Here is a 13,115-nt window from a genome sequence, read left to right as displayed (position 1 = left end):
ACACCATTCGTCTATCTCACCGTCTATGGATGGGCCATGCATCAAAATCAACTCCCATCGGACAATTTCAACCGTCCAATTTGTACTTGCCTCCATGTTTTCTAACTATCCATTCAGCTGATACAAATGGAAGGGTTATCGTCCAATGGGAGTTGACTTGGATGGATGGATGTGGCCCATCTATAGCAAGTAGTCCCCACTTATACTCCTATAGTCCTATCTGCTAATATTTTTCCATCATGCAACCTCCCTCAACAACTGAAATAGGGGCCGTTTGGATGCAGAGAGGATTTTGATTTGGATTTCTCACATTTGCAGCCCTTTTGCCATTGTAATTTGGATCTTATCAAATTCTTGGATTTCCAATTCAGCAACTGACAGTGAAAAAAATCAGATTTCCAAATAAGCTGTGCAAATAAGAAATTGGAAATCCACAGATTTGGTAGTTTCCTTCACCCTCTTTGCTCCTCAACCTCTCTCCTCCAATAGGAAGTACCTCCTTTCCTCTCTCTCTCTCTCTCTCTCTGTCTCTCTCTCTCTCTCCCTCAACATGAGCTGCCCGATCTATTCATTTTATATTCAAAACTCAAATCCAAATCCAAATACAATATATAAGGTATCCAAACCGGCCCAGATGAAATCATGGTAGAAAAGTAGTTGTACACCCCGTGTGTCTCAACAGTATCAATTAATTTATGCCAGCGGAAAGGCAATTATTGTGTAGCTGTGAATGTGAATATTTTCCAAGGAATAAATATGAGCGGGCTACAAGTACAAGTGCAGCCCACTTATTCAATGATCCAAACCATTCATATGTTAAGATTTGTTGTGGATAGATGCGCCATTTATAAAATTTTACTCTCGTCCCAAGATTATAATGATCCTAGCCTTGTGATCTATAGAGAAACTGCATGTTGTGGAAACCTCTATATACAGGAGGGTTGCGATCATCCTATGACAATGATTATTTTGGGCACAACCTATTTCTTTCGTTGTGGCCCATCAAATGGACGGTATGGATCATCCTGTATGGTGTGGGCCGTACAGTGCTTTTGAAAAATACTTGACTATAGGGGCTTACACCATATAAAAATGAAAATGGTTTGACTTCTTAGAGAGCTTTTAGGATCTATCTTTTTCTCTCTCTAACCCCAAATCTTGGATGCTAATGTCTCCGTCTCTCCTCTTATGGAACCCCAACCCCCAGCACGCCGCAAATTCGCCGCATCTTTAGTGGAAGAGGGCGTTTTTATCTTTTAAGTTAAGGAGAAATACAGAGAACGGGCCAATCTTGGAGACCAAAGATCGCAATCCAAATATCAGCAGCATAAGATAGTTATCTAATCATTGAAAACCCTAAAAGATAAGTTCTATGAATTAAAGAGATGTGTTTTAGCCATGACCATGCGTTGGGAGGATTTCCATGGTGGACCTCGGATTCCTTGGAGTTCATCTTGTGTTTGGATCACCATCGGACCCAAGATCATCTTGTTTTAGTCTTTAAAATTTGGAAATAATGAAGTTTTGACCTAGATCTTAGATTTGCCATCGGTCGTCGTGGGATGAGTTTTTGGTGGCTGGATTGGATACGATGGAATCCTCTCATCGTACGGAGTCCATTGGATCCAATCTTGCGCGATTCTGACAAGGATTGGAGAAGTTATGATATGTTAAAGGTTGTGAAAATTCGAAATTGGAACCCCGACATAACGTGTCTCGGTCAACCGTGGGGGAAGACCGACCGCGGGTGTCTCTGCTTGCAAAGATCGAGTATCGACAAAGCGTGTCTCGGTCGACCGTGCCTTGTGATTGACCGTGGGCGCCTCGGTCTGCAAAAAAAATCAATATTTATCAGAGATCACTCAGTCGAACGTGGGTCATGGTCGTTCGTGAACACCCCTGTCTACAAGGTTGGATTGCCAGACATCGCTTTTATGTTTGTTTTAGGGGTTCCTCTATGGTATATCCTACCTTCCAAAGACCGCTTATCTCATGAAATATCTATGGTTAATATGTAATAAAACGTTTGAGCCCTAGAGCATGAAGTCGTGCATATGTATTTGGCATTCTAGGCACATGATACCGTATCATTTTAGTGCTTTGATCTCTTCCAGCCTCTCTGACCCTCATATTCAATTTATGTATAATGTGATCTTATCTTAGAATTGTGTGAACCTCTGTTCTCGGTTGATTTCGGGTCTAGCATGCCTTTATCCCATGTTTATTATTTCTTGTGAATTTGTATATGGACCTTTTGATCATGGATATCCCTTTGATCTTGCACGCCCATGCTTAGATGCAATGAAATTTTGTACTTTATTCTTCGAGCTATGCTTAGAACTTTGAATCTAAACGATCTTTGAACAAGTACTGCTTGCTAGTGAATTTGAAAAATCCTTGTTACTTACTTTGATTTCCATGTGGATCTTGTGAATAGTGAACACTCATGTGGGTTTAGATTTTTTAACTTAGAATAGCCCTCACCAATGGGGCCACAATACATTGGCCACATGAACATAAGAAATTAGATCCCGCCAATGGGGGACATACCTTGGCCCTGTCGACATGTATATGTGAATAAGATTAGCAACTAGTTCTGACATTGCCGACCGACAGTGCAAAACAACATGTCATTAGAATCGTGATATAACGTGGTATTATATGAGTATTATATGACTAAGCCGATGACCCGGAAGTGCTATAAGAACTTTGTTCCTCTGACCCTTACATGTTCTTTTTGAAATATTGACGTTTGAGAACTTTGGTACATACAACTTCGACCACCCATTCGTTTGGATATGATTCCCTTGCAATTAGATTATTTAGAACCTATGAAACATCGACCTATGTGAATCTTTAGCACGAATACTGTTGATCACTCATCCGTTTGCTTATGATTATTTTGTCTTTTGACACAATTAGACCTTTTGGAACATGTGAAAAACTTCGGATTTCAGACTTGTTAATTTGTTCAATTATGACTCCGTTCTTTGAACTCTTAATGGCATGCTTGACCCAACTAAAATAATTCATTATTATGTATTGGGCTTTGGCTGATTGTGGATTTAAAATTTTCAGATTTTGATCATCGCGCTGTTGACGAGGGAGCGAAAGCATAGTTTCCTCCAGTCGTTTGTTAGTTTCTTTGATTAGTTTTGATAGTAAGTATGAAATAAGACTTATCAAAGAATTGTTTTTAATTATGTTATATTCAGCGTAGGAAAAGAATGAGAGGAATTGATTTATGATTGAGTAATGCTAGGCAAACCCAGAATAGGACCTAAAAGTGGACCAAGCAAATTGATTAACGCCACAACATCACAAGTGATGTGAGCAAACCCTTAATTTTAGGGAAATCTCAAAAAATTAATTTTTGTCAGCACATAGCATATTCTCCCCGATTTGAATTGTATAAGAGATTGTTATCATGGATTTATGGATATAGATTGTTCTGATAGTTTGCTTCGCCTTGTATACTTGTAGAGGTAACTTTGCAGGTATATGGAACTGGACCGTGAGTACAGTATGGGGGCGTGACATCTTATCTGTACTTTCTATACTATTAACACACTATAAATGAACTTGAATTCAACAGAAGGGGGGGGTGGGGGGGTGGGGGGGGTTTAAGGTAGAAATTAAACTTCCTCTTTATTACAACCTCACAACACCCATTACAAAAGGTACTGGTTATTCTTCCGTGATCCATTTGAGGTAATAATAGAGAGAAAAAGAAAAGAAAAAGAAAAGAAAAGAAGAAGAAGATCTCTGATGGAGGCTTGTACAACCGGGAAATGTCGTCGAATTAGGTTTTGCTGATCTTCACAAAATCAACAAGATGTGCGTATAATCAAGCACAAGAGGGTGGTATTTTAGATATTCCTTGTCTTCGTAGTTCCCCCATCACACTATCGAGAGATGGAGGCTTCAGCCCAAGAGGAAGTGGCAGCCATGGTTTTGCTAAAACATCTCCAATAGCAGCATCTAGGGTCTCTTTTGACTGCTACCATTACAAAGCAAAAGGAGATGATGTCAGATCTTATGACAAACTTAGTGAAAATAAGTTGTAATAATTCTTGAAGAAAATCAATAAGTTATATTACTTCTTGAAGAAAATTAAGATTATAGATCAGTGCCCATTTATGTAAACAAGGGTTTTTACCAAAAATCCCCATTATCATAAGCTATATTGGCTAGTGCTACTAATTAACAATCTATTGAAAACATTTCTTTATCCTTCAAACTAACTACTCTTTAACCAACTTACATGCCAAGATGAACATAGGAATTTTAGCTTATATCATAGGATTAGGAAGCCTGATGTGGGCTGTTCGAGTCCATATTGTAATCATAGGGGGTCATAGTAATATACACGAGTTAGAATTCGAGAGATAAATTTAACAATATTGATCTACTGTCTAAGACAAGGCAACCCAAGAAATGATGAAAGTGAAACCAATGGAATTTCTTTACCTATAATTCAGATAGTCCTAGTCGGGAGAAGCAACAATTAATATGGGCATTAATATGAATGTTAATGCTAAGCTTAGCTAATTATAAAGTAACATAAAAATGTTGGCCATCAAATTAGGGTTAGATTTGATTTCCTTCCTTTGACTTCTAATGGCTGCTTTATTTAGCAAGTCCAGCCACAGAGAAATAAAGATTATTATACAAGCTTGTGCTGGAATTAGACCAACTAGATGGAGGTAGAAGATTAGATTCAAGAAAAGAAACTTGTTCTTCCGATGCCACACACACAAAGAATAAATTCAATTTTCACTAGAAGAAGATACAAGGTCCAAATTATAGTCTAGCTACATTTAAAATTAGAGTTAACACTTCTTAACTATACTTAGCTTTGCTAAGCAACCACTATTACACTATCAAATTCAAAACATAAATAAACAAAAGAACTTATACAATTCCAGAGCAAAATTAAGTTACTAAAGAGTATAAATTCCCAAGAGAGTAGATTTCCAATATAGCAAAGTCCCAATGTAGGTCACAATTCTAGCGAAGTCAATGTATATAGTAAGTCTCAACGGTGACGATGCCAAGCTCCAAGCATGTAGCAAGTTCCAAGAGACGGGTGATCAAGTGCTTAAACTTATAATTCCATCAGATTGCATTAATAAATCTAGATTTTAGGGCTAAGGCTGAGGTGATTTCAAAAATCAAATACATTTAGAAGGGGATTCGCTAAATGTGATTCGTTGGCTGAAAGGTGGGTCGGCTCCTCCGTGGAGATTTCTTTCCATGTTTGATGAGATTGGGGATATAACTTCGGGATAGGATATCAACATGTCAGAAGATCGGCAAATGATAAGGCGGATGTGCTTGCCAAGCGTGGTGTATCTGGTGGTCCTATTAGGTGGTTTGACCACCTTCCTCCTTGAGGAGTGGTGTGCCGTTGATTGTATATTTCGTCTCTTTTGTCTTCTCATTTTCTATTGTAAATATGGGAGTTCTATCTCGGTCTCCTGTTTTTTCCATTATTTATAATATCACCATTTCAAAAAAAAAAAAACATTTGGAAATATTGATATTCAAAAGACCTCCAAACTTCAAGTCTGAATCAAAGTGCTGAACCACAACCACATATATAAAACCAAATACTCCTCTTCATTTTTTTTTTGGACAACTAAAGTGTGTGTTTAGATGCAGACCCAAATTGCAGTTTGGATGTTTTTTAAGATTTCAGTTTACGTGTAATTGTTCATAAAAACTAGTTACATCTGTCTAAGTAAACCATGCACTATTCAATAAAGTCAATCTCTTTCTCTAGAAATAAGAGGAATTAGTTTCAGTTATTGTCTCCACCTTAGATATCAAGATATCAAAATCTGAAATACTTGCATGTTTCCCCTTTTTTATTTATTTAAGAGCTTGCGAGGTTAGTGCTATAATATAGTTTTGCCTTGAGATAATATAACCTCGATAGGCTAAGTTTTTTCACCATCTACTTTCACTCATGAAGTGTCTGACCTCGATTCTACAAGTTGATTTTGAAGTTTCATAGCCTCACGTTATCCTTTATGGATGTACTTTTTGTATCTTTAGGATTTGGCTCATATAAAGGGAGTCCTGGTCTTCGTCCTTATCTTCAACGAGCTTAATGTCTTTGATTCCTTTACTGGCTCATTTCTGGTCAGTCTTGATGGACCAGGTCGGGTTCGCTGCAAATGATCATCACCGTACACCTGTCCTTACTGTTGATGGCATGTCTATTTTTGAACAGTCAGACCTGGCAAACGGGTGGGTAGGGTCGGGTAACCCGTGGGTCATGCGGGTTGCGGGTCAAAATGACCCTTACCTGGATTGCGGGTCAAAATGACCCGTAAGGGTGTCAATTTTGGCTCGGGCTCGGAAAAAGCTCGGCTCGAATCATTAACAAGCCGAGCCGAGCATGGCCTAGCTCGGGCTCGGCTCGTTACGCTTAACGAGCCTGGCCATCCGGCTCGGCTCGTCTCGGCTCATTAAGGCTCATTAAGAATTTAATATATTTAAATATATATATTATATATTAATATATACACTGAAAGGGTTGTCCATGGAGTGAAAGGGGGAGGCAAAATGTCACTTCTTTTTTGGAACCTCATTTGTTACTTGGACCACCCCCCGAGAGTAGTCAAATTACACTAGATAGGGGTTGTCCAGGGAAGATGAGGGGTGTGAACTTAATATAACCCGAGCTCGATAAGGCTCGCCAACCTGGCCCAGCCTGACCGAGTAGAGCTTTTGAGCTTAGCGAGCCGAGCCGAGCTTGACCAAGCTCAGCTCAGCTCGGCTCGTTTACACCCCTAATGACCTGCTTTCCTACGGGTAAGCAACCAGTTGACCCGTACCCAGTGCGGGTGGGTCGGGTCGACCTGCGGGTTACCTGCATTTTTTGCCAAAACAGTGTTTTTTTTGGGCGGTGATAAATTCACTCCCTTCTATCTATGAATTCACCCCCTAATTTTCAAAATAGACGGTACAACCTACACCATAGGATGATTCAAACCGTCCACTTGATAGGCCACAACGTAAATGGATTGTGCCCCAAAAATCATTGCCATAGGATGATCCCAACGTCCTATCTATAGTAGTTTCCATATTGTGAGTCCCTCTTTAGATCAGAGGGTTAGAATCATCCTATGGTAATGATTTTTTGGGCACAACGCATTTATATCATGGCCCATCAAATGCATGGTTTGGATCATCCTATGATGTGGGTTGTACTGTCCATTTTGAAAAATAGGGGGTGTATTCATGCTTAGTAATGCCCTCTTTTAAAATAATTTTTTTTTAAAAAATCCAAAAACCCGCGGGTTGACCCGATCCAGCCCATGTTTTTGCGGGTTGGGTGACCCGCAGTTCGATTTTGACGGGTCACTAAAACTCCGACCCGTGCCCCCAAATTTGCGGATGGGTTGGGTCGACCCGCTTTTGCCAGGTCTAGTCATAGTGGACTATATGGTGGTGATGACAAAAAGATCCTATCTCTGTTAATAATCACTCCTTACTTGTTGAAAAAGAAAACGAAATGAAGTTTCCCAATTTTCACATATTCTTAATCATGTATGACCTATCAATCCGTAAAGAAATTTCTTATCTAACAAAGCTGAAATTATATCTTCAGTTTTTTTTTCTATTTTTTATTTTCAATATAACAAACAAGAATGATACATTCCATGAGCCCAATTTCATATTTCAATTGAAGTAATTCTAAGCTGCAGACATATATAAAGCATAATATCTAAAAGAAAAAAGAAAGAAAGGAGGTGGTTACCGGATGAAGGTCAAATTGAAGGTGGGAGTTGGATTGCCCGTTTGGGAAGACAAGGGTTTTATCAGGTCTGTACAATGCAGGAGGTGGAATGCCCGGCACGGGTGGGGAAGAAAACCTCTGCATTAATTTGCTAAGAAGTTAAGAACAATCGCGTTTATGTATGGAGTTTTTATATGGTGAGAAAAAATGTTAGTTGGATAGTCAAGTATTTTTCAAAATGCACTGTACTTTACTGCTTACACCATAGGATGATCCAAATCGTTTATTGACGTAGGTTCTGCCCCAGAGTGACGCTAAATGATTTTGGGGCATAACCTACATTGTGGCCCATCAAATGAACTGTTTGGATCATCCTATGGTGTAAGCCATACAGTTACTAGACTACACAAGCTTACACCATATTAAATTTGCATATTGTTTAGTTGAGTTTTGATATTGTGTAAGCCCTTATAGTCCCTTATTTTTCAAAAAGTACTGTACGCACCATATCATAGGATGATCCAAACCGTCCATAAGATGGAACACAAGGCTAAATACGTTGTTCCCCAAAAATCACTTCCATAGGATGATCCAAGCCCTCATATCTATAGAGGATCTGCATATTATGGAAACCTCTATAGATTGGAGGGCTAGGATTATCCTATGGAAATGATTTTTGGGGAACATCCTATTTACATTGGGTTCCATCTTATGGACGGTTTGGATCATCCCATAATGTGGTTCGTACAATACTTTTTGAGAAATACGGGAGTATAAGGGCTTACACCATATAAAATCTCAAGTTTTTATGTGTGCCCGCTTGAAGTCTCAGTATTTTTCAAAAAGTTTTGCGGGCCCACTTCATAGAATGCCCAAACCGTTCATTACACGGGCCACAATGTAAACTGCCTCTACCGTATAGATCATTTCCATAGGATCATCGTACGTTGCCCTTCTGTATTATAGCAACCTATATAGATCGGAGGGTTAGGATCATCTTATGGAGATGATCTACCGGCTTCATCCTGTTCAAGTTGTGGCCTGAGAATGTACGGTTTGGATCATCCAATGAAGGGGGCCCACTGTACTTTTTGAAAAATACTGGACTTCAAGCGCACACTCCATATAAAAACTCGTGTTTACCTATAGACGAAGGGAGTAATAGATACCGTCGTTAATGGCGGAGGAAAGCAAGGCGTTCCTTGTGTGAGAGAATTTGAAAGCCACCCTTCTTTAGAGACCTGCAAAAGGAGCACCACGTTGAGAGAGAGAGAGAGAGAGAGGGAGTTAAAGTATAAAAGATTAAATTATACCATCTCCATAAACTTAAGCTTTTGGGAGTAATTGGTAGTTTCACAGAGAGAGAGAGAGAGAGAGAGAGAGAGAGAGAGAGAGAGAGAGAGAGAGAGAGAGAGAGAGAGAGAGAGAGAGAGTACACGATGGTGATGGGGTGGGGTTGTTAAAGTATAAAAGATTAAATAATGCCATCTCCATAAACTTAAGCTTTTGGAGTAATTGGTAGTTTCAGAGAGAGAGAGAGAGAGAGAGAGAGAGTACACGATGGTGATGGGGGTGCCAAAAGGAAGGATCTGGTGGGAATGGAGGTCTTGGTGGAGGTGCCCATGGTAGTTGTGGTGGAGATGGAGACTGGACCAGATGTTTAGCCCACAAGTGTAACATTGATTGATCGACGGTTGGATGTCCCCACACGTGCATGGGCCTGAAAGGTTGAATTGCACTAGGTGGAGGGAAACCCATTGTGGGTGCTAGCCATGGAGCCATTTCTCTCTTGCTTCCTCCTCCATATATTTGCCGTCGTTGGCTCCAGCTCGCTGCTTCAGCTTCTCTTGCCAGCAAATGCTTCCGATGCGACCGATATTTCTGCAAACAACCAGCAATTAACCATCTTCAGAAAAAAAAAAGAATAAAGAAAAAAAGAAAAATGCTAATCCCTAAGGTTTCATATTGTTTCACAGCTTAATTTGTATGTTTAACTAAAAATGGATGTTCTAGTAATTCATAATTTTGTTGGCTAATCACTCTAGGCATAGTTTCAAAACTCCAACGCGTCCTCAACTCGTCCGAGTTGATTCCCTTTTGCATTTGCCGCATTCTTCTCCACATTTTGCCCTATGAAGTCAATCAAAACTCCGTTGACTCGATCTCCTGAGTTATGAGTTATCAAACTCGGTCGTGTCAACCAAGTGCTTGGTCTCATCAACTTAGTACTAGATCATGCCGTGCCGAGTTGATTAGGATTTGCTTTGGCCGCTTTTTAATCCGCGTCATCATTTTGAAACAGTTAGTTTAGTAGAAATTGAAGCTCATTTAAAGTTCATAAGCTCAACTTCTATACAGAAGGGAGGAAATAACTTTCTATTTTAGTTGAGGACTTTCCTATAGTTCAAGGAAGCTCATGTTTGTTATCAATCACAGCAAAGAAAACGAAAGGAATGTTTGGCCAAGATAAATAACCCTACAAGATCCAACTTCAAATAGATATTGAGAGAAGAGAAAATGAATATATCAGTTTTTAATTTGTAAGCTCTTTCAATGCATTAGTAGGAGAAAATCCTCTTTCTCTAACAAAGGAGCTCCTTTCTATTTTTCAGAAGAAAAAAAACCATGTTTTGGAAGTTTTACAACACACCTAAAAACATATGTTTTGGATCTATCGAAAGCAAACAAAGGAAAATGGCACAGTAAGAATGGGTATGGCAAAATTCCAAAGGAAATTAAATTCAGCCCACATGTGGGAAAAAAGAAGGCAAGAGCAAAAAAAAAATGGAGGAAAGAAGAACAATCTCAAAGGGGAATGTAGATGGGAGAAAAAAATTGTACCTGAAGGTGGCTAGCAATATTGTGTCGAGTGAGACAATCAATTCCCATAAGCTCTAGAATCCTTGAAGGCACTGCCTTATCTACGCCTAGCTGCTCCACTGCTTGAACAAATCTTCTATGTAGATCTGGGGTCCAATCCACCTACACACAGTCCAATAAAACGAAAATGAAATACAAAAAAAAAGAAGTTCAGTTTTATTTTTTAGAAATGCAAATTCCATTTTTCCTTTATTCACCTAAAGGTGAGTCTCTACCATCAGCCAGTCTCTTCATGCTTTTGGTTCAGATCGACCCATGATTTCCGTGATTCCCATGAAATATTTGACAATCTATTTAGTATTATTTTTTTTTAATTTTTATCTGAGAGATAGAGAGAGCTATTCTGAATACATAATCTCTTCAAGCACACCCAACATTTTGTCGAAATGTAATTTGTATGTCTGTACAATGTCAAAGTGATTTTAGAGAAATCTTACACTATCTTAAGCTCCCCATCTCAGAAATCCCCAACCTTAATCTATGGCTTCTGCTTTACCTGTCTATTACCATTTTCTCTTAAGCTCCTCATCTCAGAAATCCCCAACCTTAATCTATGGCTTCTGCTTTACCTGACTATTACCATTCTCTCTCTCTCTCTCTCTCTCTCTCTCTCTCTCTCTCTCTCTCTCTCTCTCTCTCTCTCTCTCTCTCTCTCTCTCTCTCTATGCAAGGCGAGAAGGAAAAGCTAAAGATATTGTAGTATTTCTCTAAAAACTTGAGGACATTTTTTTTTGAATGACAACCTTTGATTTAGATCATAAAGTGCAGACACAGATTTACTATCAAATTGGTTAAACCATTTTCAGAATTTTCTCTACATAGTGAGACTGGGTTAACGTGAGTACATTTTAGAGGAGTTACATTTCAACAAGCACAGTGGCTCATGTATGTCAGCAAACACACCCTTATTATTTACCTTCATTTTCCTCTTCCCTCGAGGGCTTTTGGTCTGGGCCGTTGCCGGTTTCTGGCCTTTATCACTCTCCGATGACACAGAATTCGTTGTCGCAACTGACTCCACTCTCCTGCTTCCGGCCTTCGCTCCCTTCTTTCTCCTTTCCTCCTTCTCTGATGACGAAAAATTCATCTCGGAATCTTCTCTAAGCAAACAAGTTTTATCAAGCGAAGAAAACTCGGCGAGTATTTCCGGGTCCATCTCCAAATCCGGCAAGATGTCCCCGTCATCGAGGCCCACAAAGAGATCACTGAAATCGATGTCATCGAGCAAGTTCCCACCGGAAATCTCATCAGAAAAATCATCGGCTCCGACCAAAAAGCCTCCCAAATCTCCCCCGTTTTCATCCTTGGAACATTTTAGAGGTGACACTGAAAGCATTTCAATATGGAAAGGAACCATACCCAAGGATAATTCTTGGGTTTGATTCACTTGATATGTCTATGAAAACAATATTGCATGAGAATAGTACCAAAACTTCTATCCAACTACGATAAATTCTTAGGTTTTTCAGAGATTTGGAGAATATGGTTTGGCTTGGTTGTGATTTTTTGGAGTATAGAAGAAGGGGAGAGTGGAGAGAGGTTGGATGTCAGCCACAACTTCTTTGGAGATTTGTTTTTTCGTTTTTGTTTTTGTTTGTGCTTGCTTTTGTGGACTGGTATTTTTTGAAGGATCTGCAAAAATAAGAGAAAGCTCATAAGGTTGATTTTTTTCCCTTTCAATTGTTTTCTTTTTCTCCTTTGGTTTGTAGTAAGGGTGTCAATTTTGGCTCGGGCTCGGAAGCTTGCTCGAGCTCGGCTCGAATCCTTAACGACTGACCTGAGCCGGCTGGCCAGGCTCGTTAAGCTTAACGAGCCGAGCCCGAGCTAGGCCAGCTTGGCTCGTTAAGAATTATATATATATATATATATATATATATATGAGGAATAAGATTGTGCGGTCGACCGCACCAAGCTTAGGTGCAGTCGAGGGCCCCAAACTCATGTGGGCACACTTTTTTAGGATGATCCAAAGCATTCATTTGAAAGGCCCTTACATAGATGGGGTATGCACAAAAAATCAGCTTCATAGGATCATCCTAATACATTCATTTGTGGAGGTCAAAATGGACAGACACCGTTTGCCACAAATCTGCCCATTTTTGCCCTTCACTTTTGGAGGGGTTAGGATGATCCAATGGACCTGATTTTTTATACACACCCTATCTATGATGGGGCCTTGCAAATGAATGGTTTTGATCAGCACAAAAAATGTGGGACCCATGTGTCCGCACCTAAGCTTAGGTGCGCTCGACCGCACTCCTTTTCCTATATATATATATATATATATATATATATATATATATATATATATATATATATATATACACACACACACACACACACACACACTAAAAGGGTTGTCCAACGAGTGAAAGGCGGAGGCAAAATATGTCACTTCTTTTTTGGAACCCCATTTGTTACTTGGACCACCCCCTGTAGTGTAAAAAGAGTAGTCAAATTACACTAGATAGGGCTGTCCAGGGAA

General features: G+C 39.5%; 1 protein-coding gene across 4 annotated transcripts; it reads right to left on the bottom strand.

Moving 5' to 3' along the window:
- Positions 1 to 3,622: 3,622 nt before the first annotated feature.
- LOC143847498 (putative transcription factor GLK1) lies at positions 3,623 to 12,258 on the bottom strand. 4 transcript variants are annotated; one of them, XM_077356348.1, is made up of 6 exons: positions 11,547 to 12,258; positions 10,592 to 10,732; positions 9,308 to 9,631; positions 8,894 to 8,991; positions 7,772 to 7,888; positions 3,623 to 4,000 (listed from the first exon to the last, which is right to left on the bottom strand). In XM_077356348.1, exons 1-6 carry the CDS (start codon positions 11,985 to 11,987, stop codon positions 3,982 to 3,984), a joined length of 1,140 nt encoding a protein of 379 aa, XP_077212463.1. In that variant the 5' UTR covers positions 11,988 to 12,258; the 3' UTR covers positions 3,623 to 3,981. The 4 variants fall into 4 exon arrangements, with proteins under 4 accessions (XP_077212463.1, XP_077212464.1, XP_077212461.1 ...); XM_077356349.1 differs by having other exon boundaries at positions 3,623 to 3,997; positions 11,547 to 12,257; XM_077356346.1 differs by having other exon boundaries at positions 8,920 to 8,991; positions 11,547 to 12,257.
- Positions 12,259 to 13,115: the final 857 nt, after the last annotated feature.

This window comes from Tasmannia lanceolata, unplaced genomic scaffold (assembly GCF_043159265.1).
Source record: "Tasmannia lanceolata isolate RefF3 unplaced genomic scaffold, GAP_Taslan_0.1 ptg000015l, whole genome shotgun sequence".
Classification (NCBI taxonomy): Eukaryota; Viridiplantae; Streptophyta; class Magnoliopsida; order Canellales; family Winteraceae; genus Tasmannia; species Tasmannia lanceolata.
This window is presented reverse-complemented; position numbering and strand designations above follow the sequence as displayed.

Excerpts from the sequence above, each read along its gene's own strand:
- LOC143847498 (XM_077356346.1), bottom strand. The coding sequence starts at position 11,987 with ATGGTTCCTTTCCATATTGAAATGCTTTCAGTGTCACCTCTAAAATGT. Across the intron at positions 8,992-9,307 it reads GGCACCCCCATCACCATCGT|GTCTCTAAAGAAGGGTGGCT; the intron begins GTACTCTCTCTC and ends CTCCTTTTGCAG. Across the intron at positions 7,889-8,919 it reads TTCCTCCGCCATTAACGACG|AGGTTTTCTTCCCCACCCGT; the intron begins GTATCTATTACT and ends AAATTAATGCAG.